This window comes from Cantharellus anzutake, assembly GCF_015039405.1.
Source record: "Cantharellus anzutake strain C23 chromosome Unknown EI90scaffold_10, whole genome shotgun sequence".
NCBI classification, from domain to species: domain Eukaryota; kingdom Fungi; phylum Basidiomycota; class Agaricomycetes; order Cantharellales; family Hydnaceae; genus Cantharellus; species Cantharellus anzutake.
The window spans coordinates 454633-478257 of NW_024066960.1; the positions used below are offsets into that span (position 1 = coordinate 454633).

Below are 23625 nucleotides of genomic sequence, written 5' to 3' on the forward strand. Positions count from 1 at the left end.
CAGTTAGCTCATTGCCTGAGTATGCGGTTCCCCTTGTTATACATTAGGGAATAATGGTGTTTCATTAACAACCCCTCCCTATCGATCGTATTACTACATTTAATTAACCAAGGGCGAGTTGGTCATAGCGTACACCATGATACCAAGAATTCTAACATGTCATTTGTACTCCGACCAAGTTGGTGACGCCTCCAGAAAAGAGCACTAGCCTCAATGCCCTTGTTCCTCCACAATCACCCCGGATCCCACGAGTGCCAAGGGTAGGGATCTTCGGAATAACGAAAAACAAGCAAGAAACAACAAAAGATCCGGATCAAGGGGATATCCGAGTTTATGTGTTTATTCGGCAAAACGCGCGAAATGAAAGCATGAACGCTTACATAAGCGTCAGCCGGGTGTTCGAGGACGGCATCCAATCGTGCATTCCTGTTGTTTGCGACTGAGAAGAACCGCGATTGGTGGCCTTGCGTTTCTTCTTATTCTCAAGGGCGGATGCATTCACTCCCGCGCCGTCGGAGGGTAGGTTGTGGTTCATGTTGGGGTTGCGGATCCGTGCGAGCATCAGCCTTAGCTGGCGGGCGTTGATCTATGTATTATTTCTCCACGCCCCTGTAGGGTCATGGAGCGAGGCTATGAGTTAATGAGGGGAGAAAGCCGTGACCAACTTGGAAAATACATGAGTGGGAAACCAACTTGGCAAAAAGACCTGCAGTGCCAACCGCAGCTAGTAAAATATCGAGAAATCTCACATACACACAGTGTAAAATCGAGACACAGTAGATACATCTGGGCCTGTCCTGCAGCAGATGGTTGTGAACCCGCACGATAAATACGAAAAGGAAGTGTATCGTATGCTTCTTAACGACTGTGATCCTCCATTTCACCGACCCATAACGGAAGCATCCCACCCGTGGCCCGCCTCATCTCTGCTCCCACCATCACCATAAAAACTCTGCTATTCGGAGAGATCGTAAGCAGACAAGTACCGGAAAAATTCATTACAATTGGTGCACCTTGGTCGTCAGGCAAAGACTCATCACCCATATCCATTGTCTGTAGTGGTAGGTCCGTTACAGGCATGAGAGGATTATTAGGGCCTGAAGCGCTAGGATAGGTATCAAACCGGCAGCGCATGCCGTCGGTTGATGCACTGTGCCGAGGCATAAAGCGCCATCGATGACACCTGGAGGGAGCATATTGGGCAAGGGGAATGGATATGTAGCTGCAGTGGTGTATCCCAAAGATGGTTGTGATGGGGTCTGTCTCGGAGGCAAAGACGAGGCGAATTGTTCCGACGGAACGTTGATGTTGGCACCCCTTTGCGTGGGCGTGTGGGTAATGATCGATTCTGCCCCTTGCCCACGCGCTTGCGACGTAGTCAGCGAGAGCTGGTCGTCACCGTAATCGCGGTGCGCGCGCAACCTAAACCCTTCTTCCTCCGCCTAAAGCCAGGTTTTTAGCGACGAACAAATTAAAACATTGCGGTCTGAAAACATACAATAGCATGAACCTTTTCTAAAAGCTTGCTAATCTTGTTTAGGGATACATTCTGGAGGAGGTTACGCTGCGTGTACGAGTCAAGCCCTATGATATAGTCAGTGGTGTAGCACATGAATATGAAATTGAAGAGGGGTCCTGACAAGCAAAGACGTTGTCTAGCGTAATTGACATTCAGCAATTGTCAGAAATCATAAGTACACTCCCGAAGCAACTTACTTAGCAAGTCCCCGGCTGTTGAAGGGGTGAGTAACAACCAATGAATATCAAAATAGAGGACAGACTTACCCAGTTGTGGTTTCGCCTTGGATAGCAACGATGAAAGGAGAGTGGCAGCCATGATGGTGGCTATACTAGGCTCCTCGAATTCTTCGGAAAAGGCCCGCAAAGCTTCGCTCAGGAGCTTCCTAGACTCTGCTGCTCTTTTGCTAGCGCTAAGAAGGAAGACCCGATGCAACATCAAACTAAAGTACTCGTCGGGGTTCACGTCCCTTGAGAGCATTAAGCGTTGCATGAATCGTTGTTCGTCGAAGATGCCTGGGAAGTGGTATTCCGCAAACCAAATGCCAAGGGATATGTCGGTATTTAATGGCAGAGCACAGACGGGGGATGGTTCAGAGCCTCGTCCTTGATCATGACGACCACTTGTGTTGCCAGCGTCAACTGATGAGATGCATTATTCGACCGTTATGGAATTGACTGCTAAAAACAACGAAAAGAGGATTTCGTACCTGGGGGTGTTTCATGGGATGCGTCGTTGATAATGTTGGACGGAGTTCCAGCAACGTCCACAGCAGCATTATAGGACTTGTTCCCCTTCTCACACTGAAGCAGTTAACTAAGTCAGCGCGCGAAGGCTGACTCGATGTTGGTTGGCGTACAGGAATCCTGAGTTTGACACATTGTGAACATCTCGCGTCCTTCTTGGTCCAATCCCTATCACAGCGGCGCTTCCTGTGTCAAGTTTCAACATCAGGAGTTGGGATCTTCCCTCAATTCAGCATTATCACCTGTTGTTTGTTTGGCATCCATGGCATGCCTTGTTGTGTTTCCGAGGTTGGGCGTCTGGGTGCCCGTCTTCTGCCAGCAGTCCCGGGGGAGCTTGCGATCCTGGATGTCTGTCCTGCAGCATTCCAGACGGATAGGAGTTCATTGACACGAGGGGATAGGAAGAGTGATCTGTGGGGGCCGGGCGAAAAATGGGTATTTTATCCCCTTGCGGAAGGCGGAAAGCACTGCGGAAGCGCCTGGCGCTGTACGCGTGTTGGATCAAACGCAGCCACGCGACTTTGAGCCCAAACCCCCGACAATACAAGCTGATATCTGAGCTGCATCAGCGTGGCGAAGGAGGGGGAAATCTGAATGCAGGGGTTTTAGCGGGCCGACACGATGCTTTCCAGCTTGTTATGAGTTGTGCGATATAGTATAGGTGCTTAATCCGGCAGCTACATGAGGTCTAGTTTTGATTAGTTACGAACGAATTGAGAACATTTCCATCTTAGAAACATACGAGCACTTTCTCCAAAAGTTGCTTAATCTTCTTGTCTTTAGAAGGTTGCGCTCATCATTTCCGCCTGGAAAGTGGTCAGTGATGCGATATACCGATACAGAAAAAGGAATGCTAACATCTATACGCATTGTCTAGTGCAGTTAGCAGAGATGACGTGAGAGAAAACGCTAGACGAGGAAGCACACTTTTCAAACTGCTAGGGTGTGGCTGGGGACCGGGTTCTCGGCCATGATAGTCATTTCCTGACTTACTGATGTAAAGAGGATAAAGCCATCACGGAGGATGAGACACCACACCTGGACGTGTCACGGACAGATCGACATTAGAACTAGTGGGTGGAGTACCAGTACCGCCCGGATCGATGAGCCTCAGACGTCCCGTTGCCGCACTTCGGGCTCACGATCCAGGAGCCCGATTCGTTCGTGGAGCATATACCCGAATCGACAGCGTTGCCAGCCTAACGAACACGACTGATGATTGGGGTTGCGAAGCAGGTATGCTGCAGAGAAAAAGTGACAGGGCTATCGGTTGATTCCGCCGGTACATGTGGAGGCTGGGATCCGGCCTACGGCACAACCCTCCGTAACGGTCATAACAACACTGGACGACTTGGATGCGCGTGAAAGCGCGAAAGTGTAGAAACAATTCATACACTGTGATCGGCGATATACATAGGAAATAGCTGATGGAATGCAATATAACGATATTGTTCTCAGTCAACCCTCATGTACCGGCAACTCAGGTTCCGTTGATGGCCGTCGGACTGATTTGTTCAGAACTCGATCGCGTCGCTGGATATTCTGTGCAAATTTTGCATGTACCTTAGTTTAAGTGCTTCCAAATTTAGTAACATCCCATACATCCCAATTTGTTATTAGCTACCGGCCTCTTCCGGACCCAATGGCTAACCAGACGTTCGCAAGAACCAGATGAGTTTGAGTTCCTCAACTCATTTGTGTCTTGGTTACGACGTGAACATCCTATCCGAGAAGCACTGTACTCAGGAAGGAAATGTTTCAGTCTGAACGAGTTGACCTCTTCCCTGTCGATGCGACAATTGCCAGCTGCAGCCGTCCCCTCGCGCCTGACTCCAATCGAATCGTTTGGCGTCATTGCTGAAACCTCATCTCCCATACACCACGCGGTCCTCCAATATATGCCTTTTACCCTAGAACCCCTCTCATTTAGCATTCACCCCTGTTCCTCTTCAAATGAACTAAGGTATGGGACGTGCGTGAGATAGGTATTCATCCCAGGTCTAGACATTCCAGATGGCTTGGGAAAGGGATTGTTCAATTAAATTTCTCAATATGTACAGTACCCCCCTTTCCTTTTTCCCAGCAGCAGCGAACCACTTCCCCCTTATCGGAATATCCTCGTTTCCCCCACCACCCCGTCGAGCAATACCCATGCTGAAGAGGGCCTGCTTAGCTGTGGAAATGTTACAAGCAAGTGGCGGTGGGTTGCTATGGAAAGGCCTCATTCGTTGGACACACGCGACGAACGCGATGTCGCGGAAGTTGGGCGCCCTGCAATTTCCGACGCCACTGCTACAACTGTTGTTTTTTGCTCTATTTAACGGCTCAATCGTGGGTGTGAGGGAAGGTATAATCTTTTTCTGCTGGTTCAGAATTCCTTCCATCTCTTCCCTAAACGCTGTTCATGCCTACCACAATACCAAGACGTCGCTCCGCAGGATGTCTCGTATGTCGCCTCAGGGGAAAGGTACCATCTAACTTTCAACAGATTTCCTTGCAGAACCTTACTAGACATCGGCTACTAGGGATGCACACGTCCTCCCGGAAGCTTTGCCTGCACGGACTGCAGCCGTCTTCGGTTGCGATGCCATGAGCGAGTAGGGCCTGTCCCAGTTGGGCTAAGGGTGGGTATTTCTTGGTGGCATTACGGACTACCAACATAACTCAACAATTACGCACAGCGTCACTATGCTTGTGAGGCTGCTCACGAAGAGATCCGCCAGGCTATTGCAACGGCGACGTCTCGCACCGCTCACCGTAAGGGCCAAAATGCAATAAGTCACCATGTTTATCTCAGTGGCTTTTCTCATAGATCCACTGCCCATGACTGAGAGCTTTTCGCGTTTACTGGAACAGGCCACATTAAGCCGGTTCAATACCCGAGCCGCCCAGGCACTCCGATACCAGGAAGCCTCACCTCAATGCCAGGCTGAACTAGGTAACGCGTCGACCCCCCCAACTCCCCCTGTCAGCAGCCCTGAAGCGATGGAGTCCAACGTGTCCTCTCTGTTTCCGACGTACTCTTCAAATTCCATCCCGGATTTTGATCCGCTATTTGAATGTTTTATGGATAATTCTGCAGCATTGTTGGATGACGCACCGGATCGTATTGTGTATCATGGGCCCTTGGGTCCGTCAAGGATCGCCGGCCGAAGCGTCGACGGTTCGGAAGGAGATGGCCATCAAGCGAATTCGTCGACACCTGTATTTCTTGATTCACACCCTCCGCCATCACCCCAGCAGGACGTTCATCTAATCATCGAGAGCCTGAGACCATTCCTATGGTACTGCGGATACGAGCTTGTCCACAGGTGAATGCGTTACAATGTCGTTGGACGCCTAAGACGATGTGGCGCAACTCGTTTGGCCGCTACACCATTAGAGAATCATTCTGTCCTGACTTTCTCGTAATGTTGTATGGTAGTTGGCACGAACTGTTATCTCAATTTATTCTTTCTGACTACATACCCCTTTTCGCCTGACTGCACGTAATCATTTCGTCGTTGCTGGGGTGAAGCAGTTACCGACATAGGCGATAAGAATGGCAAACATAAGTTTTCCGCACCAGGATTTTTCACCACACAAATCTCTTTGTCGATGTCTCACCAACCCATGGTATCTCTTCCCATCATGAACTCTCAGTCCCTTTCTTGACCATCCAGTTCGTTTGTCAAGCTATCAAGCGCATTCTTTCCACCATTTCACCATTTCAGGGGCGCTCTCCCACAGGCCATTCTTTCTGACTACGACCCAAACCAAGTTCATTGTCTATCTCCTCGGCTCATTATGTGTATGTACGTGCATCTGATCCTAACTGGGACCGGAGCCAACCTGTACCCCCTGTTCTGCGGATGCGACGCATCATTGTTCTTGACGGTGGCAAACTGAATCAACGACATCCAACAGCCAATGAAACTATGCCAGAACATAAATACGTCCGTTTTATCGGTTCCATTTGTTTTAGGTCCAACATAAGAGTGGGTTTGTATGTTGTTCATCGAAGACGCCCGGGAAGAAAACGAATTCCAGGAAATATCTCGATATTCTGTTGCAGAGCACACACAAGGGATGGTTGGGATGCTTGCTCTCGACAACTTTGATCGCCAGCGTCGACTGCATTATCTATATGTTGGATGTTGAGCATGTGCGTGCGGCCGCACAGGAGCTTTGCAATTCTGTTTTGCATCGTTCCAGAAAAGGCGGAAATTAATCGATACAAGGGATAGACAGAGAAGTCTGAGGGGGGAAGGGGCTTGAGTTAATTTCCTCGTCCTTTCCCTACTCTTGCGGAAAGCGGAAAACAATGCGACGCATGTAGGGCTTGATGTGCTGCCGTGCGACCCTCGATTTTCAGCGATACAAAAAGCTGAGATCCGAGCTGCATCCGTGCGACAGAGGAGCGGAACATTCGAGTGCAAGGTTTCCAGGCTTAGTAGGGGAAAATCTATGTAACGCCGCGTTCTTACCTGCGGATCGTTTTCAGAACACTCTAGCCATAGGAGCAGGCCAAGATTCAACACATGGTGACAAAGCAAGGAGAGGAAGGTGTATGAGGGACACGGCAGCGATCGTTAGCGATTGCCGGATCGTGTCATTGCCAGATTATGTCAGGTACTGCTTATGTAAGTGCAAAGGGTAACAGACGTGGATTGCATAATCATGAAGCCTGTTACAAGAAGCAGCATCATCAACAACGAGAACTTTTAAGCTTTGCGGAACTGCACGCAGAATCCAGAAACCGGCTAATATACCACAATAAGCTGACAGCACGTCAATGTACACGATCACGAATTGAATATATGACACAAATGTATTTTCATGAATGCTCCAACAACGCGCAATGAGCATGAGGTTATTGGTTGGGGAGTGTTTGATGTTCTCCAGAAATCATCTGAAACAGCACACGGGGATAGCTATGCAGTTTTTATCCAAATGGCTTCGTTCATAGATAACCGAGCGGTGATATAAGTACTACTAGTACTAGTAGCTAATGTAATAATGGAATATTAGATAAAAGTAATACTATTACTGTTGTTTGATGTTAACGAATGACATGGGGCGGATGGTGCGCGCTGCTACACGTGGAACGCTGCAGCGTTGGGTGGAGATAAAGCAAGGTAGAAGTGGCATAAAGATATGAACAGTAATTGGCGTACCAGCGCACCGTCATGGCACGCTCCTCCAACAATCTTCGCTGGGGTGGATCCCTGACGCGATCCATAAGAATGCAGGCATATAACCCTTCGCACCACAGCTGTAAATAGTGATGACCTTGGAGCTAGCCATTTTCACACTTCATTCCCACATCAACGAGGTTGTGTTCAGTGGTGGTGTGCATGTGGCGAATACAATCGTCTCCAAGTTCCAATATATCGCAGCAGTAGCTGCGCCTACACCCCACACGGTTCCAAACCTAGATAGAAATCGAGGAATATCCGATCGTCTCCCCTTCGTGATCTTCTTTCGGCCAATGTAGTGTCATGCGCCCCCACCTCGCAAGCTCATTTTCAGTCGTAAGAATGTACGCCTATCGAATAGATTGCCGAGAAACGAGGAGGGAGAGAGTCACAGCAGACAAGCACATATACACCATCAGTCGAGCGTCAGGGAACAAGCCCAAGGAGCCGCACGGCCGGAATCGGCCTTGAGTCGGCCCCATCGTTTACTCCGGTCTCAATAACTCCACCAAAGAGCAACAGCCTCAATGCCCTTAATCTTCCGTGGCCACCTTGGATCAGACAACGACGTCGAGCGGCTAGCCAGACCCGTGGCAAGGGTCCAGAGACTAGGCAGGTGGCCAACCTCGATATATCGGAGCCTCGGCGTCCAAGGTGACCGGAAATGGGGGAATGAGCAAGATCACCTCTATCATAATGTATTTGGTGAGTTCGGAGAAAATGTCACGGAGGGAAACATTCAATGGAGTAGCTCTGATAATGCAATCCCTTACAGATTTGAAAACCATCGAAGGGTAATCAATTGAGGTGCAGTTCACCCTACCCGAGGATTTCAAATTCAAGTGGCTTCACATCCACCCTTGAAGCGTTCCACCAGGGTTAGCTAACATTCTGACTTTTGGTTGGGGCACTCAGCGAGACACTCGAACGGGAGGGAGAACAGAACTAGTTGACATTATAGCCCGCACGGCAGTATAAGTAGCTAAAGTATGTAATAAAAGGATATCGGACAAAAGTGATAAGGAAATTGCACCTAAGCGCTACATGTGGAACGTAGGCAACAGCGAACCATGTAACACATGGTCAAGAGGTATCATATCAATAACCGATGATACGCGTACCGGCGCGTCATCATGGCTTGTTGTCCAACACTGACCCTTGGCAAACATATACCATGCCGTACTGGCACTGAATTGAAAACTCAATGCCCCGAACACATCAATCCACTTACACACGTTTCCAACGTATGTATACAACCAACCAGGGCTAGCTTCTCAATAATCACAATTAGTCAAATGAAGGGCCTAGGGCCTGGGACAAGGGCAAGGGAAGACATTGTAAGCGGATGAAAATGGATACCGGAAACTCCATCGCATTGGCTTACCTGTTGTATAATGCAAACGATCGCCAGTCACTCAAATTAAGCTTCCAAGGCTCGATCGCAGGCTCCTGAGTAGCGGTAAGGCTATTAAAGTTATCAAGCGTGGATCCGGGAAGCAAATAGCCCTCGAGCGGTTCCACTGGTGTTGCGTTCATGTTGGTAGCATCCACGCTCTGCGCGGGGGCTTGAGGGATCATAAGTCGCGCATATTCATGTGTCGATGATGGAGGCAGCTGAGGCTGAGCCGCCTCATAGGTGCAGTGGTCACGTAACCCGAATCCCGCTTCCTTAGCCTAAGGTCCGGCCATAATCAGTTATGAGCGAATTGGGATATTTCCATTTATAAACATACAAGCGCACGGACTTTCTCCATAAGTTGCCTAATATTATTGGAAGGCACATTTTTCAGGAGATCGCGCTTGTGGTATGAATGTAACCCTGAAAAAAAAGCTCAGCGATGCCATATACCGATATGAAAAATGGTGTGCTAACATGCATATGCATTGTCTGCATGATGTCACCCGATGTAAGAAACTTGCCGGTACACTTTTACTGAAACGACTTGCCTAATAAATCCTCCCCTACCGAAGACGTGAGCAATGAACAAGAAGAGAACGCCAAAAGAGCTTACCAAACTGCCAGTAGGGCTCTTCTAACTTAGACAGCATCTCTGATAGGAGGATGGTAGCCATGATGGTGGCGAGACTAGGGTCCTCGAACTCTTCTCCAAAAGCCCGTTTTGCTTTCTGCAAGAGCTCCCGAAACTCATACGGTCCTAGGCTCTTGCGAAGGAGGCAGAAGACCCAATGTAACATAGGACTGAAATGTTCATGACCATCGCGCTTTGCCTCCATGGGACGCATTGAGCGCTCCGTGAACCGATCTCGGTCGAAAATTCCTGGAAAATGGCTTTCCGCAAATTCAACACCGTCCAAGATCCCGGCGTCCTCTTGAAAGAGTGGGTGAAATCAATCGAGTCATCACGACTCGAAAGGATGAGATGCCACACCTGACGGTGTCACAAGCAGATTGACACTAGAGCTACACTGGAACGGCGTGCCAGCGCCGTTCGAAGGAGGCTCAGACAGCGGATAGTCGCACTTGGAGATCGGGGTAAACATTCGAAACCCGGCTTGATTCTGGGAGACTCACAGAGACTTGCAATCTGTCACAAACCGAACACTTCCCGCCGTCAACGGCCCAGTCCCGATCACAACCACGTTTGCTGTACGAACGTGGGTTCTTACTTTGTTCTCCAACTATAGGTCGTGGGCGTCTCGCACCTTCGCTTGCATTGGGTACAGGCATGTCTATGGTATTGTTTACGCCGTCTGCCCCCAGCACCTGGATGGGGGCTTCGTGGTGCCAAAGAGTCGGGCAGCATGGAGGAGATGAAGGGACGCTGGTCCCTTGGTATTTAAGGGCAGCCATTCCGAACGGCGGAATATGTTGCGCAACTGAGAGCGCGCCTTAAGGCATTCACATGGTGGCTGCTGCACGAAGTGTTGGCTCTGGGGACGAAGACATCTTCATGCGCAATAGCTTCTCTGAAGACGCGCGCGATGTTCAGAAGATTCGGAAGTTGTCGAAACGATGCGTGTGTCAATATTACAGGAGGCGGAAAGCTCGCCCCATATTGGGTTTCTGATAGCAAGTCCTATGTAGTACCGCATGCACAAGAACCATGGATCGTTGCTGATTGTCGCTGCGCAGTCATATAGCCAGCACCCGTCGCAACGACATTTAACCCCTTTTGGACCTCAGTACCCAGTTGGGAGTGACTGGTTTTGTGATGAGTGGAGGCTATCTTGCCTCCCCGGCCCAATTTTTTGACGCCGCCATGAGTCCACTGCTGTGCAAGGAGGTGGGCGCCATCTGATCAGTCAGGGTCACGATGTGTTCGTGTAAAATGCACCCGAATCAATAACGTCTTCCAACCCCCGCTGCCAGTCTAACGGACATGACCATTGAGGACGAGGGGCTGATAACCTAAGTTTGTCCAAACATAGACGGGTTTCCATGACGCCATTTGAAACCAAGCTGAATAAAGAACCTTTCTAGCTCTTAATGGGCCTAAGTCTACTCTATGGGAAGTATGGGGGCCGCGAGGATGAGGGATGGGGGGATGAGCCGTATTATACAGGCGCGCGCCTCGGATCCGAACCGTTTCATAGCAACGCGCGTGAAAAGCGAGGCCGAAATACGGAACATTAATTCCCGCTGCCTTTACCATTCCCAAGCTACAGGAAACTCTGCGATATGAAAAACGCAAAGTGTGCATAACGGGGGTTCATGACACTGTTTACTAAAACAATGATGGAAAATTATATTAGAATTACTTCAGGGAATGGAAGACGCGGACCGGCAACACTTTATCTATCTCGCCTTTGCCGGCGGGAAACCACAGGATCAAACAACTTTGTCCGTGCAAGGTCGGATTGGGGAATTCCCTGAACTCTGGTCTTATCTCGGCAGCATCCGGCCTCGTATTCGTCTGTAGATGGCAGTGTCCTGGAGTAGGACCCCGGCATGCTCCGAGAACCCCCCGATCCAGGAAAGGGCCGAAAATCAGCGCTCAGCGCCAGAACTCCGATCCAATGAAGGGCCAAAGTTGACTTTTTTGGGAAAAATGATATAGCCCATTGAGGGCCTTTTACGCCGGGTAATACCAAGCCTCGATCTGGAAGAGGGCCAGCCTTGGCGGCTGTATATATGCATACATTAGAAATATATTTGGAAAATTATTGAAGGTGGCAAGCGGAAAATTTTCGGCCCCCTCCAACGTCGTTTTGAGATGTATCCTGCTCTGCTGGTACCGCTAGGATTTCAGAAAAGGATTTATGGACTTTCCTCAACACCTGTCTCTGCACTTCCACCCACACCCCATCTTGGAGAACCAAACCCGGATATCATCCTCCGCCTCAGTGATAATCCTCCTGATGTGTTGGAAGAGACCGAAGAGACTGAATCCGTCAAACTACTCTGCCATATACTGTCAGAAAACCTTCCCTGCCAAGAGAGGTGGAGGAGTCTTCTTGCTCACGTCCATCAAGAACCAAATGCTTACCTCTCTGTTTCGCATTCTCAGTTTCCAAACTGGAACTTCCCCCTATGGCTCCTTACATTTCTCGATTCCGCATCTCGGTATTCATGCGACTCAAGTGTTGAGGACTGGAGAAAAAGCCTGAGTTGGCTAGAGTCGCTGCAGGAGGCATGCATGGTGGACGCCCATCTTAGGGAGTTGCGCAGCCAAGCCCTACTCCATCTCCAGGTGTTTCCATACAACGAGACTATGAGGGACATCTATGAGGAAAAAAGCACCTCCGACCTTCAATTTCTAGTTGGGGACCGGTGGATCAATAACTTCATTATTGATGCAGCTTGTCACCTTGTCAACAGAATCACGGCACAACATGGTTCTAGGACATTTGCGTTACCAATTACCCGCTGCACTGCCATCATAGATGCCTTTTCCGATGTCCCATCTCATAAGGGGGCTGTGGAGGTCCTAAAGCTGGAAACGGATCTTGAGCGCGAGGCCCGTGATGGGCGAGTCCACGCACTTTTCATGCCACTTCATATCAATGGGAATCACTTCGTCGTGATGAAAGTGGGCTTCGAAGAGAGATTGCTTACATATAGTGACTCGAAATCTCCTTCCCTCCCACATTGCCCAAAACAGACTCTAGTCGCAATCAAAGGCTGGCTATCCTCAGTGTCCGCGATGTCTGGTTGGAATTACCATGCCAAAGAAATTTCTCTGCCATACCAGGATGACAGTACATCGTGTGGAATAATAGTTATTTCAACTATTGCTGCCAGAATACTCGGGCATGAGGATTGGTCAAATAAAACCCGATTTCACCACCGTCTTGCTTGGTTTTTATGGATTACTCATCCCAATGAAGAACCAGTATGCATCTCCCACAGTTAAATCGCAGCAGAGCTACTCAAAACCAATTTTCCAGGAGTTGGTGAGAATGCTTTTTGACGCAAAACTTCGAGAAGTTGAAGTGAGCAACCAAATCCCAGTCAAGAGTCCTACACACGAGCATGGGAATGAATCCGATACAGATGTTGTACCTGAAGGCCAGGAGAAAAAACCGGGCCATCCACACAGTAATAGCAGCCTCAGGAAGAGAAGTGCCAATCAACAAAGCTTGGCCATGCTGCCCTCACGCTGCCCGGCTCAAAATGAACATCGGAACAATTGAGCGTGCAATTAAGAAGTTTCAGGAGGGCTTGCAAGAGGGTGTGCTGAATCAGGGTGAACACTAATATTCTATGTTCTTGTACAAATGGTGTTCTAGGCATCGTTGCGGTGGCGCAAAGGGCTGCCAGCGAAAATATATATATATATATGTCTGATCGATTTGAGGGCCAAATTAGAGTTTTTGGAAATGTTTGACTTGTCAGAGGGCCTCAAGTGGGGTCTGGAGACTCGAATTTTGAGGGCCGAAATGAGGCCCCTCCGAACGGACATCTGACGGAGTATGCCGGGGTCCTCCTGGAGTTCAACAGCCTTTCCGGGATATTAGCCGTTTCCGAGCCTAATGGCCAGCCTGGCGAGTATACATATATCGCGGAGCCAGATATACTCAGTCTCGATCGAGTCGCATCTGACACCTCTCTCCCCTGTCAAATGTATCCTACTTGCACTTGCGAGACGAGCATCCTATTCAAAGAACACTGTACGATGGTGTGATCAGATCTATACGCTTGATCAGTCGAAAAAGTCTTATGTTGCTCTCAGCAATCTTACTTCTTTGGTGCAGCGCAGTTAGCTTATTGCCTGAGTATGCGGTTCCCCTTGTTGTACTTTGCCCTAATTAGGGCATAATGATGTTTTATCGTCCCTATCGATCGTATTACTACATTAACCAAAGGGCGGGTGTGCAGGCCCGCGCAGCCATGCATGTCCAACGTGGTACAATAGTCTTTGGCGCAGAGATTTTGCTGCTCTTGTGCTAGCGCTTCAGCATCACAAAGCCCAAGTACACCTCCTTTCGCGCTCTAGTATCTCCCCTGTTTCTTCGAACGAGCTACCGGAGGTATTAAAAACAAAAGGGTGTTGCTATCAGTGTTCCGCAGCATGCTTAGACATTACGCTCGTTAATTCAGATATCCTGCGCAAGGATTTTTCCCTCAAACCCTTAGTAGCCGATCGAACACCCCGTTGTTCCCGCATCCCATCCTGCACAACGAACCACATTCCCTCTTCCTCACTCTCATGCCCTCCAGTCAGTAACTCGCGCTTATACAGCTGACCGAGCCCACGCTTCCAGACCCCAGCAATGCCTGACGCCATTGACGGCATATCACTACAAGAGCGTCCGTTATCCAGTCCCAACCCACGCCGCGGATATCTCAATAGCGCTGGGTGCGCGTAATTTAGTCATGCTACATCCTTCTCTGCCCTGTTTTTCTTTCCGCTCCTATGGGACCTGTAAGCAGGAAACTTGCTCCAGATACCACATCGACATGCAGTTTCTCTTTCCACCGGCTCTCATATAAGACACTTGGTCGCCTTCTCATGTCGGAGCCAAGGTATATGTCGCTGAGAACTTTCCCCAACCCAACATTTCAATCATCTATCATGTCATTTGCCCACGCAGCAACTCCCGATACACGAGGCACCACTGCTGGGTGCCTAGTGTGCGACCTCAGGGGCGAGGTACAAGCGAACGTTCAGCCTTTCTTGCGTCGTCTGATCAGCCATCCCTTAGATATGCTTACGCCCTCCCGGAAGCCACGTCTGCATCGATTGCCAAAACTTCCGGGTACAGTGCCATGGGCAGGGGCCGACTCCAGTTGAGATGAAGGTAGGGTGTTACCAGCGAGTCACAGACTGCGAACATAACTCAAAAATTGTGCAGAGTCACTATTCGTATCAAACCGCCCGCGAGGAGATCTACGAGGCCATTAACAATGTGAATTTCCGCACCACTCACGGTAAGAGTCAAAATGTAACTGGTCTGCAGTTATCTCAATGGCTTGGTCGTTCATAGATCCCTTGCCCGCGACCAAGAGATTTTCGGATTTACTGGAACAGGCAAAGCTGGGCTTAGCCAATACCCTACTAGTCACTCAGGCCCAATACCAAGGAACCCCACCCTGCTGGCAGAGTGGCACGTCGACTCGTGCAGCTTCCTTCGCCAGCGCCTCGGGAATAATGGAATCGACACCCTTTGAGCCCATCCCCGAATTCGCCCTACCCCTATTCCCGGCCTACACCTCAAATCCTATCCTAGATTTCGACTCCATGCCCGAGCCTGGACATGTCAATTCCATGACTCTCCTGGACGGCGCTCCAGATCATGTGGTGTACTTTGGAAACTCGAGCTTGTCAGGGACTACCGAGCAGAACATGCACAATTCGGAAGAACACCCTCATCATCTAAGTCCACTCACACCTGCGTGCCTTAATCCATGCGCTGCCTCGTCACAAATTCAACCCGACATTCATGTAATCATCGAGAGCTTGAGGCCGTTCTTGTGGCACTACGGATACAAGCTTGTTCGTGTCAAGTGAACGTGTTGTGGTGTTGTTGGAGGGTGGAATGCGATGCCGTGAAATGTTATGATCTTCCGCCGCTACATTAGAGAATTATTTTGCTGCTGGGTGGCCGATTACTTCATGATGTGTCTGCGATATGCGTTCTGGTTAGCGCTAACTACTATACCGTTTATTAGCTAGTATACCCCACTTAATTTCGCGACGCCCTCCTAACCAACTGTATACATTTTTCGTTCCGAGCACTGCACGCGTCGTGAATTGAAACCGTTGGTCATCTTCGTGAAGCTGAAGCAATTACCTACTCGAGCCGTAAGAAAGCAAACCCCAGTGCATAAGTATGGACCCCCACACCGTAGAAGCCATTGCATGGGGTTCGACCAACAAAAATAAATATATAAAGAATATAGGGCATGCACGCGATGTACAGTAAACCCTTTATACCGGCACTACTGCACTCTTTAACACAGCTGATCTTTGATCTTCATGTCCCCTCCCACCACGAACCTTCCAAGCGCCTCTGGACCACTGCATTTCTTCGATGCTTACATTACATCTTCTTTAGCTGTTTCAGGGCTTCATCATGAAAACCGGTCCCCGAGCCCTGACAACACATGTATGACATGACGAAATGACAATATGATTTGGCCAACTCCGCTACAGTCAGCCAAGGTCATAACTGCTAAATAAGACCAAACCCAAAGCAACCACATATTAAACAAAGGAAATACAAAGATGCTTGCACCAAGGACACCAAGGAAGGGCTAAAAGACAATGATGATGCTTCCGCTCAATAGTGGCCGCGGTGTTCCAAATATTCCTGTCCCTCGTTTGTACAGGATTTCTTCTTCGCTGAAAACATCTGGGTATCCATTTGTTCCTATCAATGCCAACACTAAGTCCGTAGCATAACGTGAAGGTATCATTCCCGACCCTCTTGACCACCCTTCGGATGGGCCCTGTCTAGACTGATCTTTGTCGGACAACGTGTTCTACTCGTACGCACGTAGCCGGGCGCGAAGTTGCTGATTCTCTTCAACAACAGCTTGTAAGCGCTCGTTCGCCTCTTGCAGTGCAAGTTTGGTTTCTGCAAGGTCTCTCGCGCTATCCTCTTGAATTTCGCCAGCTCCCACTGCGACACCTAGTAAGTCGAAACCTCAGCCTAGAATTGTTTACTAGAATCCACAGAACTGACCCCCAACCAACTTGACCAGCCGCCAGAGACGCAGGATAATAAGCAAAGCGGCGAGCTCCCTTTCTTTTCCCCTCAGCACTACCTCCAGGACGAATGTGGTAATTATGATGACGCCATCGAAGAAATGCAAACTGGCGTGAGGTGCAGGTCCGAACGGCCAATATTTCTTCCAACCGAGTGACCATATTGTGAGTGGAATTTCAAGAACGAATAGACAATTTATGACGAGGGATATGAGCGCTGTCACGTTGAGCCAGATAGGTGCGTCTTCACCCTCTACGGGTGTGCATGTAGGTGATAAGAGAGAATAGGCCACTACAGGGAAGCTCAGCATTGGGTAAGTCATAGTATCGAGTACTCAACGGTCAGCTAAAACACACGCAGCATCTATAGCAATCTTTCGGTCGAGTAAGTAACCATGGCCATGCCAGCAGAAGCAAACCGAGTACCAGTAAGATGATTAACGTATGTGTACGAGGCGATTCCAAGGTCTCCGCAGTCCATTCCCGCCACTGTTTGTCTCTGCTTTTGTCCCCATTCTCTAGATCATAATCTTGTCTGGGAAGCAGAGGTTCAGCTTCAGGGGGGCCTGACATGGCCACGCACTTATTCTTAGGTCTCGATTGGATTTCTGGCGATCCCCACGATGCGGCAAATGCCGACGCAGAAGTCACGAGAACAATCCAGCCACGACTATATATATTCATCAAGAGAGATAATCCGTGCCGTGCTCTGGATCAGTCACAGGAGTGGATTCAGGACGCTCGTAGCAAAGGTGGCACTGAACAGGGCCGTTTCTACTTAAGTATGCTGCCCGATTGAATGCGTTGAATGTGGATCGTTCCAGTATTCGCTTCCAAGCGCGACCTGTGTGAATGCAAGAAGTAGGCAGGATTAGCGTTGTGCCGGGCCTGAGTACCGAGGGTATGACGCGCTTCAATGTCAACATGCCTTTGGGTGGTGGGCAGCCTCGTTCACTATTCTTCTGCCAGATTTGCTCAAGTACTGCTGCTTCGCTCAAGCACAAACGAAGGTTCAGATCCTTAGGTACCATGGCTACTGATTGCGGGGCCCCAGCCTATGTTTTCGGATCTTACCACTTGGTGCTGGACCATACTGTTCCACTTCTTCGGTTGGCGACGTGAAATAAATGTAGAAGATCCCCACATGGATCAACCTTTTGGAGAGAAATTAGTTCGGAGTTGTTGTGCCATGATGTAAGTGTCAGATGGTTCTCTGGTCATTGTGCGAGGTCGAGTGCCTTTGTACTCCATGACCATTGCAAATCCTTGCGAGCCACGACACATGAATGAGGTGGTGCCTTACCTGATTTTTGACCAAGCAATGCAAGCTGTTCTACTCACATCGTTCGTCCCACGTGCCTGCAGTCTGGGACACTGAAATCCGGTACCATACTTGACGTTTCCGACAAACACTCATTTATAATCCCGCCTCACCTCCAACCGCAGCGATTATCAGCGGAAACGCATTACCGTTAAGTTGCCCCCTTTTAAAGCGTTTCTAAACCCCCCAGCTTTTCGGGGAATTCGGCATTTAGGGATGGAGCGTACTAGCGAACCAGCTCTTCCTTGTAGTGAGATTTCAGTGTGGAGAGCCAATAAGATGCGGGGAAACTTCCGTCCGAAAACTGCACTGTATTCCGATCTGCGCTCGACTGTACACACGTTGCCCACGAAATTATCTGTGGGTCATGGGGCGTGTCCCATAGCGTATTGCGAAGGGCGTCAGCGTCATAGATATTGGATTGGAAATCAAGGAGTAACCACGACATTCCGACATCCGAAATACACACCCAACGTTTGGAATGGCCCGTTGGCAGACAACCTTACGGTTGAGGTGGACATGAACGGCAGCGCTTACGCTCACAGACAATCGTTTGCTCGCGATATGCCGTGTCCTCTGTGAAATTCGCCGGACCTACTTCGCCGCGCTTATGACAGGGGTACCCTTTCCGATTGTCAAGTGACTTCAGCGGAAACGTGCCACATCTGTCTGTGATCCATGGCTAACGAATCGCCTGCTTCGGCACATCAGGCGCCCGAGGGCCTTTCTGATTCGGCTGAGCTTCGTCGCAGCACCACAGTAGCATTTATACTTCCGACTAAACACCCCAATTTCCGAAGAGCTCAGGCAAGTTATGACTTAGGTCGACGATGAGCCGCATTTACGCTATGGTTCATGCAGGAAGAGGCCCGTAGCTTGAGCGAGGCTCTTCTGGCGAATCGCCGTGAAGTGAGGGTCGACCTAGTAAAACTGGTCTGTCGGCGTTATTCCAGCGATTGACCGTGCCAAAGTTGAGACCTTGACCCAAGCTGCATAAGATAGAAGGGGAGGCATCCAGGTCACTGAAGGAGGCTGCAGATACACCATCAGGCCCAGTAGGTTGCAATCGAATCCCTTATCTGGTCCTAAAGCGGCTTTGTTTTAGGAATCGGAAAAGGCCATTGCCGACTTTCGTCGAAAAGCCGCCGACTCTCTCACTTTCAGGCAATACGCAAGTCCATACTCTTTCTTTGTGGCTTCATTCCCTGATAAATTTCGATCAGCTCACGTCATTAGATAAAAGTATAGAAGAGATCCGCAGCCTAGCTCACAGTCAACCCTGTTATGAGAGAACTGGTTACAAAAGTGGGCAATAATTTTGCGGTAGAATCCACATATCTGATGCCTTGATCTCTTTCGTGATAGGTGTTGGGGACTGGTGTCAGGTGAATCGAACTTCTGCCCAAGAGTTACCTTTTTGTGAACCTGATGTCTTCCAGGATGTTCTGAACGCTTATGACACTGTTATCACCGCGGTGTCAGCCGTTACCGCCCTTGGAGCTGGTTTGACGTATACTACCATTTTCTCGTGAGTAGTACTTCATCTTGCGTTGTATTTGGCGTCTAATTCGGTTAACCTCAAGCGCCCAGAAAGGAAATGTGACATACATGATGTGGGCCTTCTCCCTTTTCACCATTGGTCTCGTTACCATCACCTGCAGTCAAGCAATCCTTAAGTGGGGAGCTACGCGCACTCAGCACCCTTTCTTGACGGTCGGGTTGTGGGAGTTCTTTGTCGCCGTGGGGGTGTTCTCCGCGGTTGGCACGCTGATTGCCGCGTTTTGCCTCCTCCTGATCAGTGTGTATAAGTTCAATGTGAATGACGGCATCGAGTCGAGCGGCTCCTCCAAGACCCCTGCGGCGGTAGCTTTCGCGGTATGTACAACTACCCGTGTCCGGAGTGTACCTCCTGGTGTTCTGACTGTGTGTACAGGCGATTGGCATCAGTCTCGGTGTTATATTAATTATCTTTGCATTGTTTGCCGTGGCCCATAATATCAAAGCTTTAGTGTGGCAAAGGTCAATCGATCGTGCCAGTGCCAAGAAGAAGCTTCTACAAGATTACCCAGACTGGCAGGTCTGAAAGCACTCAGTTGGTTGTATTTTTAACGACACTCTAGAATCCTATTTCTTCCATTGGCTTATGTGTTGTTGACGATTATGAAACCTAGTTTGAAGTTGCGTACTTGTACTCGTTATTAGTAGCATACGTCGTGTTACGGATGACTTGAGGTGGATACTGGTGTGTATAAGCATTCGCGTGGAACGTGGTAAATAATAAGGCATGCGCTTACAAATGCCGATGACTTGGGCTGGGCTGGAATAGATAAGAGTGTGGAGCTGAGTCCTCAAGGCTCATCCTTCCCTTACTCTTAGTCTCCTCATCACAACGATCATCCATTCGACCATCCTCATCCTCGCACTCCTCTCCATGTCTTCTACATCTGTACAGTTGCTTTGTCCTCCCTCGCGCAATATATCAAAAAACGCTTTCAGAAGGATTCACTAAAGCCATCATTACTTTGAACCATACAGAACCGGTGACGCTGTTGGTCCTAGCATTATAACAACGCTCACCTGGCGAATTACACAAATATCGGTTCCCTTGCACAGGCACTACGAACTTACGCAAGAATTATTCCACCCAAGCTAGCTCACTAAATGCTGGGGGTTCGGCGAAGTCCCGACCGAACCCATACATCTCTGAATCGCATACGCGGCGCGATCCTTTGGCAGAGCTTAGCAAAAGGGCAAAAAGCAGCAGGCACTTGCGACAGTTATCTATGAAATTCAAATTGGGTGGCGAGTTGAGCGTGATTAGATGAAAGGTCACGAGGCCGAGGTGGCTTAAATTAAATATTATGTTTTGTGGTGCAAACGCATGATTTCATTGCCAACGTTTGGAAATTAACCCCTTCTCGTACCACCCCGTCGCACGCTAACAATCTTCGTATCAACCACCGAAAGCTCTCTTTTCGCTAGGGAAACACAAACAGATACGCCTGTAATCCACTCTCCCTTCGCAAACATGGCTCGTGTACCTGTCTTAGGGCGTCTTTACTGGTAGGGCATTGGATCTCACTCAGAGGAGCTCGTGTGTTTAGTGCATGTTGTCTCAGGGGCGAGTACATGGCTCTCCTGGGCGCCATATCTGTCCTCCTTCTCGAGGGCGTAATTCGTCTCTTGACGATGGTATGCCCCTGTCTTCCCCATGCTGGGTGTATGCACTCTCATCCTTTCATTCTTTCTTCGCACAGTGTATGCCAGACATCCTCATTGACTGGTTCTATGAGACATCCCGCTGTATCTTTCATCATTCTCATTACGCCTTACTCGCCCCTCGGACTCCTGAAACTGAAGCTAGAGCAGACCATGTTGAGGCTATACGATCTGCCGTCAACTTCGAGCGACTTTGTGCAATTCATGGATATGTTGCCGAAGATCACATAGTTCGCACTTCAGATGGCTACTTCCTCTGTCTTCATAGGCTGTGCACGAAAAGGGGTCAACGACGAGCGAGGCCGGGGGTTCGGACGGGGAAACCGGTGGTGTATCTTCATCACGGATTGTTGATGAACAGCGAAGTTTGGGTCTGCCTTACCGACGAACAAAGAAGCATTCCATTTGTGTTGGTGGAGATGGGGTATGATGTTTGGGTGCGCCATGGCTTCGCATGGAGCTGTTGACGCTGGGAAACTAACGGTGCTCTTCCTAGTTTGGAAATAACCGTGGTAACAAGTATTCCAAGAAGAATATGACGCTCTCCCCGAATACCAACAGTTTTGGGACTTCTCGATGTAAGAGTTCCACGCGTTCTGTGGTACAATGCGGATTAATCCCTATTATAGAGACGATTTGGGCATGACGGATATTCCTGAGACATTGGAATATATCCTCCAGCTCACGAAGCCTACATCAGGGAGATTAAGCTACATTGGGTTCAGCCAAGGCTCTGCGCAGGCGTTTGCAGCTTTGAGTGTCCATCCTCAATTAAACGACAAGATTTCGGTATTCATCGCTATTGCGCCTGCATTCAGTCCGAAAGGTGTCCGCTCCGATTCAGAAGTATACTCACTTACTTACGTTGTCCGGACTCTTGCTTTCTATGTCCAGGTTTAGCGTCCAAGTTGGTGGACGCACTTATGAAGTCGTCGCCAAACTTCCTTTTTTTGTTCTTTGGGCGCAAATGCATTTTACCCTCAACCGTCATGTGGCAATCCATCTTGTGTAAGTCCCCGTCTCTAAATCATTAATTTTAGCCACGATCGCTAAGCCCATGTCACAGATCCACCAATATTCGTCCAGACCATCGATACTGCTCTTGTTTTCCTGTTCTCATGGTATTCACGCAACATCTCACAAGAGCAAAAACTGGCGGCCTACGCTCACCTGTACTCGTTTGCGTCTGTTAAGTCGGTGGTCCATTGGTTCCAAATTATGCGCACGGGTGTATTCCAGATGTACGATGATGATGCGCATTCGTTTTATTCCAAGAATTTCTATCATCCTGTCAGGGTATCATGTCTGTCCATTTCCAGGATGATCAAACCGCTGATCGGTGATTCAGTTCCCCAGCCGCAACATCATTACACCCATCGTTCTCCTCTACGGAGATTCGACAGTCTGGTGGACATCGATGCTATGCTTGGTCAATTACCTGATCATACGATACCCAAACCCGTAAGTCTGCCGCAATATCTAGTTGCCCTGCGTGGTGACGCATTTTTACGAGGATAGTTGCATGGATATGAGCACATTGATTGCCTTTGGGGTGAAAATGTGTGAACTTATGGAGCCTTCTTAAGCGTTATCCATTGCTGACGACGCCCTTTCCCCAACAGGTAGACGTGGATGTTATCCCAAAGGTGGTGGAGGCATTGGAGCAATATCAATCCCCTGAAGATGGAAGGAAAAGAGCGTCGAGATGGCACTGAAAGCATATACCATATTCGCCAGGAAAGAATAATTAGGAATTCAAGGACTCCATTATCTCATGCCATAATGTATGATAGGCCACTGGCTCGGATGTACTTTAATATAAATCTTATAGTTCAAGCCGTGGATTGGCCAGCAGGACGCGTGAAAGGCTTCGCCTCGGCTATGTTGACGGAGTAAGGGTGTAGTTGTGCAGAAAGAAAGGTGATGAATAATGATTAAGCATTTTCGTATGCTGCCACAAAGGCTTCTAAGTCGAATTTTGGGTCCTCCGGATTGGTGATAACTGAAATACATGATGTGGGAAACCAAAGTCTTGAAGGCATATCGAAGAAGGGAGGGAATGCAATACGTACGATCAGAATTCTTCGATGTGCTCTTCTCTGCCCATGCTTTTCGTGCCTGTTCCAAAAGGGTTTCGCGTCTGTGTAGCTCGTGTTCTATGGCCTTTTCATTAGCTTTGGCTTGGAGAGTTCGGCGGTGGGCTATGCCGTAGAAGATACCGCCAATTAGGGCCGTATACCGGGCCACCTGTATATATGTGTGTGCATGTTATGCGGCAGAAAAGATGAGGGACATGTTTAAGCTCTGTGGTCTTGGGAGAGCCTGGAAAGAATGGACCTACAGTGAGTGTTGGCGAGGCCATCGGGTAATTTTAGTCTAAGGAAGAAGGGTCGAGGGTCGTTCCCCTAACAAAATAAATATGAAATGAACCCCTCGTCAATGCCTCCGTCTCCCATAAGTACCGGAATGATAACGTACCGGGCAGCAGAGTGGGAAACTAAAGGTTGGGAGGTGAGCGGCAAATCCCGTA

General features: G+C 49.1%; 11 protein-coding genes across 11 annotated transcripts; 5 read left to right on the forward strand and 6 right to left on the reverse strand.

The window, feature by feature from the left end:
* Window positions 1–919: 919 nt before the first annotated feature.
* Window positions 920–1874, reverse strand: EI90DRAFT_87913 (uncharacterized protein). Its single transcript, XM_039068192.1, has 4 exons — window positions 1786–1874; window positions 1499–1731; window positions 1014–1442; window positions 920–952 (listed from the first exon to the last, which is right to left on the reverse strand). The coding sequence occupies exons 2-3, from the start codon at window positions 1610–1612 to the stop codon at window positions 1071–1073; spliced, it is 486 nt and encodes a 161-aa protein (XP_038919594.1). The 5' UTR covers window positions 1613–1731; window positions 1786–1874; the 3' UTR covers window positions 920–952; window positions 1014–1070.
* EI90DRAFT_87802 (uncharacterized protein) lies at window positions 1543–2946 on the reverse strand. The gene is made up of 7 exons (XM_039068191.1): window positions 2713–2946; window positions 2508–2632; window positions 2379–2451; window positions 2229–2322; window positions 1786–2160; window positions 1641–1731; window positions 1543–1584 (listed from the first exon to the last, which is right to left on the reverse strand). Exons 2-6 carry the CDS (start codon window positions 2627–2629, stop codon window positions 1682–1684), a joined length of 714 nt encoding a protein of 237 aa, XP_038919595.1. The 5' UTR covers window positions 2630–2632; window positions 2713–2946; the 3' UTR covers window positions 1543–1584; window positions 1641–1681.
* A 1259-nt stretch (window positions 2947–4205) lies between these two features.
* On the forward strand, window positions 4206–5724 carry EI90DRAFT_3044211 (uncharacterized protein). Its single transcript, XM_039059319.1, has 4 exons — window positions 4206–4732; window positions 4791–4889; window positions 4947–5022; window positions 5078–5724. The coding sequence occupies exons 1-4, from the start codon at window positions 4670–4672 to the stop codon at window positions 5578–5580; spliced, it is 741 nt and encodes a 246-aa protein (XP_038919596.1). The 5' UTR covers window positions 4206–4669; the 3' UTR covers window positions 5581–5724.
* Window positions 5725–8497: 2773 nt separating this feature from the next.
* EI90DRAFT_88039 (uncharacterized protein) lies at window positions 8498–10374 on the reverse strand. Its single transcript, XM_039068193.1, has 8 exons — window positions 9976–10374; window positions 9833–9923; window positions 9455–9772; window positions 9390–9404; window positions 9316–9330; window positions 9188–9261; window positions 8827–9116; window positions 8498–8753 (listed from the first exon to the last, which is right to left on the reverse strand). Exons 1-8 carry the CDS (start codon window positions 10252–10254, stop codon window positions 8747–8749), a joined length of 1089 nt encoding a protein of 362 aa, XP_038919597.1. The 5' UTR covers window positions 10255–10374; the 3' UTR covers window positions 8498–8746.
* A 248-nt stretch (window positions 10375–10622) lies between these two features.
* EI90DRAFT_88055 (uncharacterized protein) lies at window positions 10623–11310 on the reverse strand. Its single transcript, XM_039068194.1, has 2 exons — window positions 11193–11310; window positions 10623–11128 (listed from the first exon to the last, which is right to left on the reverse strand). Exon 2 carries the CDS (start codon window positions 11102–11104, stop codon window positions 10775–10777), a length of 330 nt encoding a protein of 109 aa, XP_038919598.1. The 5' UTR covers window positions 11105–11128; window positions 11193–11310; the 3' UTR covers window positions 10623–10774.
* A 230-nt stretch (window positions 11311–11540) lies between these two features.
* On the forward strand, window positions 11541–13101 carry EI90DRAFT_3152355 (uncharacterized protein; the record flags this gene model as incomplete). Its single annotated transcript, XM_039065785.1, has 3 exons — window positions 11541–12736; window positions 12792–12836; window positions 12898–13101. The coding sequence occupies exons 1-3, from the start codon at window positions 11618–11620 to the stop codon at window positions 13099–13101; spliced, it is 1368 nt and encodes a 455-aa protein (XP_038919599.1). The 5' UTR covers window positions 11541–11617.
* Window positions 13102–13845: 744 nt separating this feature from the next.
* On the forward strand, window positions 13846–15540 carry EI90DRAFT_3044229 (uncharacterized protein). The gene is made up of 6 exons (XM_039059320.1): window positions 13846–13885; window positions 13957–13960; window positions 14208–14497; window positions 14550–14645; window positions 14700–14775; window positions 14832–15540. The coding sequence occupies exons 3-6, from the start codon at window positions 14261–14263 to the stop codon at window positions 15353–15355; spliced, it is 933 nt and encodes a 310-aa protein (XP_038919600.1). The 5' UTR covers window positions 13846–13885; window positions 13957–13960; window positions 14208–14260; the 3' UTR covers window positions 15356–15540.
* Window positions 15541–15940: 400 nt separating this feature from the next.
* On the reverse strand, window positions 15941–17302 carry EI90DRAFT_3044231 (uncharacterized protein). Its single transcript, XM_039059321.1, has 4 exons — window positions 16982–17302; window positions 16896–16929; window positions 16533–16847; window positions 15941–16478 (listed from the first exon to the last, which is right to left on the reverse strand). The coding sequence occupies exons 1-4, from the start codon at window positions 17237–17239 to the stop codon at window positions 16330–16332; spliced, it is 756 nt and encodes a 251-aa protein (XP_038919601.1). The 5' UTR covers window positions 17240–17302; the 3' UTR covers window positions 15941–16329.
* Window positions 17303–18731: 1429 nt separating this feature from the next.
* EI90DRAFT_3119247 (uncharacterized protein) lies at window positions 18732–19959 on the forward strand (the record flags this gene model as incomplete). Its single annotated transcript, XM_039063195.1, has 7 exons — window positions 18732–18809; window positions 18866–18931; window positions 18982–19068; window positions 19100–19181; window positions 19242–19404; window positions 19460–19751; window positions 19810–19959. The coding sequence occupies 7 exons, from the start codon at window positions 18732–18734 to the stop codon at window positions 19957–19959; spliced, it is 918 nt and encodes a 305-aa protein (XP_038919602.1).
* A 780-nt stretch (window positions 19960–20739) lies between these two features.
* EI90DRAFT_3044244 (putative triglyceride lipase-cholesterol esterase) lies at window positions 20740–22929 on the forward strand. Its single transcript, XM_039059322.1, has 8 exons — window positions 20740–20939; window positions 20996–21068; window positions 21134–21532; window positions 21592–21673; window positions 21727–21921; window positions 21990–22103; window positions 22162–22556; window positions 22718–22929. The coding sequence occupies exons 1-8, from the start codon at window positions 20905–20907 to the stop codon at window positions 22808–22810; spliced, it is 1386 nt and encodes a 461-aa protein (XP_038919603.1). The 5' UTR covers window positions 20740–20904; the 3' UTR covers window positions 22811–22929.
* Window positions 22718–23613, reverse strand: EI90DRAFT_3044248 (ATP synthase E chain-domain-containing protein; the record flags this gene model as incomplete). Its single annotated transcript, XM_039059323.1, has 4 exons — window positions 23574–23613; window positions 23437–23500; window positions 23168–23342; window positions 22718–23097 (listed from the first exon to the last, which is right to left on the reverse strand). Coding segments are annotated over exons 2-4 (254 nt in total), but the record flags the coding sequence as incomplete, so codon positions are not given.
* Between the last annotated feature and the right edge of the window lie 12 nt (window positions 23614–23625).

Bases quoted from the DNA above. Each gene is read 5' to 3' on its own strand.
- EI90DRAFT_87913 (XM_039068192.1), bottom strand. From the start codon at position 1,612: ATGTGCTACACCACTGACTATATCATAGGGCTTGACTCGTACACGCAG. The intron at 1,443-1,498 runs GTATGTTTTCAG...ACCTGGCTTTAG, and splicing joins TAGAAAAGGTTCATGCTATT to GCGGAGGAAGAAGGGTTTAG.
- EI90DRAFT_87802 (XM_039068191.1), bottom strand. From the start codon at position 2,629: ATGCTGCAGGACAGACATCCAGGATCGCAAGCTCCCCCGGGACTGCTG. The intron at 2,161-2,228 runs GTACGAAATCCT...GCATCTCATCAG, and splicing joins ATCCCATGAAACACCCCCAG to TTGACGCTGGCAACACAAGT. The intron at 1,732-1,785 runs GTAAGTCTGTCC...CCCCTTCAACAG, and splicing joins CAAGGCGAAACCACAACTGG to CCGGGGACTTGCTAAGTAAG.
- EI90DRAFT_3044211 (XM_039059319.1), top strand. From the start codon at position 4,670: ATGCCTACCACAATACCAAGACGTCGCTCCGCAGGATGTCTCGTATGT. The intron at 4,733-4,790 runs GTACCATCTAAC...ATCGGCTACTAG, and splicing joins TATGTCGCCTCAGGGGAAAG to GGATGCACACGTCCTCCCGG. The intron at 4,890-4,946 runs GTGGGTATTTCT...AATTACGCACAG, and splicing joins CTGTCCCAGTTGGGCTAAGG to CGTCACTATGCTTGTGAGGC.
- EI90DRAFT_88039 (XM_039068193.1), bottom strand. From the start codon at position 10,254: ATGGCTGCCCTTAAATACCAAGGGACCAGCGTCCCTTCATCTCCTCCA. The intron at 9,924-9,975 runs GTGAGTCTCCCA...CCGATCTCCAAG, and splicing joins GTGACAGATTGCAAGTCTCT to TGCGACTATCCGCTGTCTGA. The intron at 9,117-9,187 runs GTCCGTGCGCTT...GCCGGACCTTAG, and splicing joins TTAGGCAACTTATGGAGAAA to GCTAAGGAAGCGGGATTCGG.
- EI90DRAFT_88055 (XM_039068194.1), bottom strand. From the start codon at position 11,104: ATGCACACTTTGCGTTTTTCATATCGCAGAGTTTCCTGTAGCTTGGGA.
- EI90DRAFT_3044229 (XM_039059320.1), top strand. From the start codon at position 14,261: ATGGGACCTGTAAGCAGGAAACTTGCTCCAGATACCACATCGACATGC. The intron at 14,646-14,699 runs GTAGGGTGTTAC...AAAATTGTGCAG, and splicing joins CGACTCCAGTTGAGATGAAG to AGTCACTATTCGTATCAAAC. The intron at 14,776-14,831 runs GTAAGAGTCAAA...GGTCGTTCATAG, and splicing joins GAATTTCCGCACCACTCACG to ATCCCTTGCCCGCGACCAAG.
- EI90DRAFT_3044231 (XM_039059321.1), bottom strand. From the start codon at position 17,239: ATGAATATATATAGTCGTGGCTGGATTGTTCTCGTGACTTCTGCGTCG. The intron at 16,930-16,981 runs GTACTCGGTTTG...CTCGACCGAAAG, and splicing joins ATACGTTAATCATCTTACTG to ATTGCTATAGATGCTGCGTG. The intron at 16,479-16,532 runs GTCAGTTCTGTG...TCGACTTACTAG, and splicing joins GCTGGTCAAGTTGGTTGGGG to GTGTCGCAGTGGGAGCTGGC.
- EI90DRAFT_3044244 (XM_039059322.1), top strand. From the start codon at position 20,905: ATGGCTCGTGTACCTGTCTTAGGGCGTCTTTACTG. The intron at 20,940-20,995 runs GTAGGGCATTGG...ATGTTGTCTCAG, and splicing joins GTCTTAGGGCGTCTTTACTG to GGGCGAGTACATGGCTCTCC. The intron at 22,557-22,717 runs GTAAGTCTGCCG...TTTCCCCAACAG, and splicing joins ATCATACGATACCCAAACCC to GTAGACGTGGATGTTATCCC.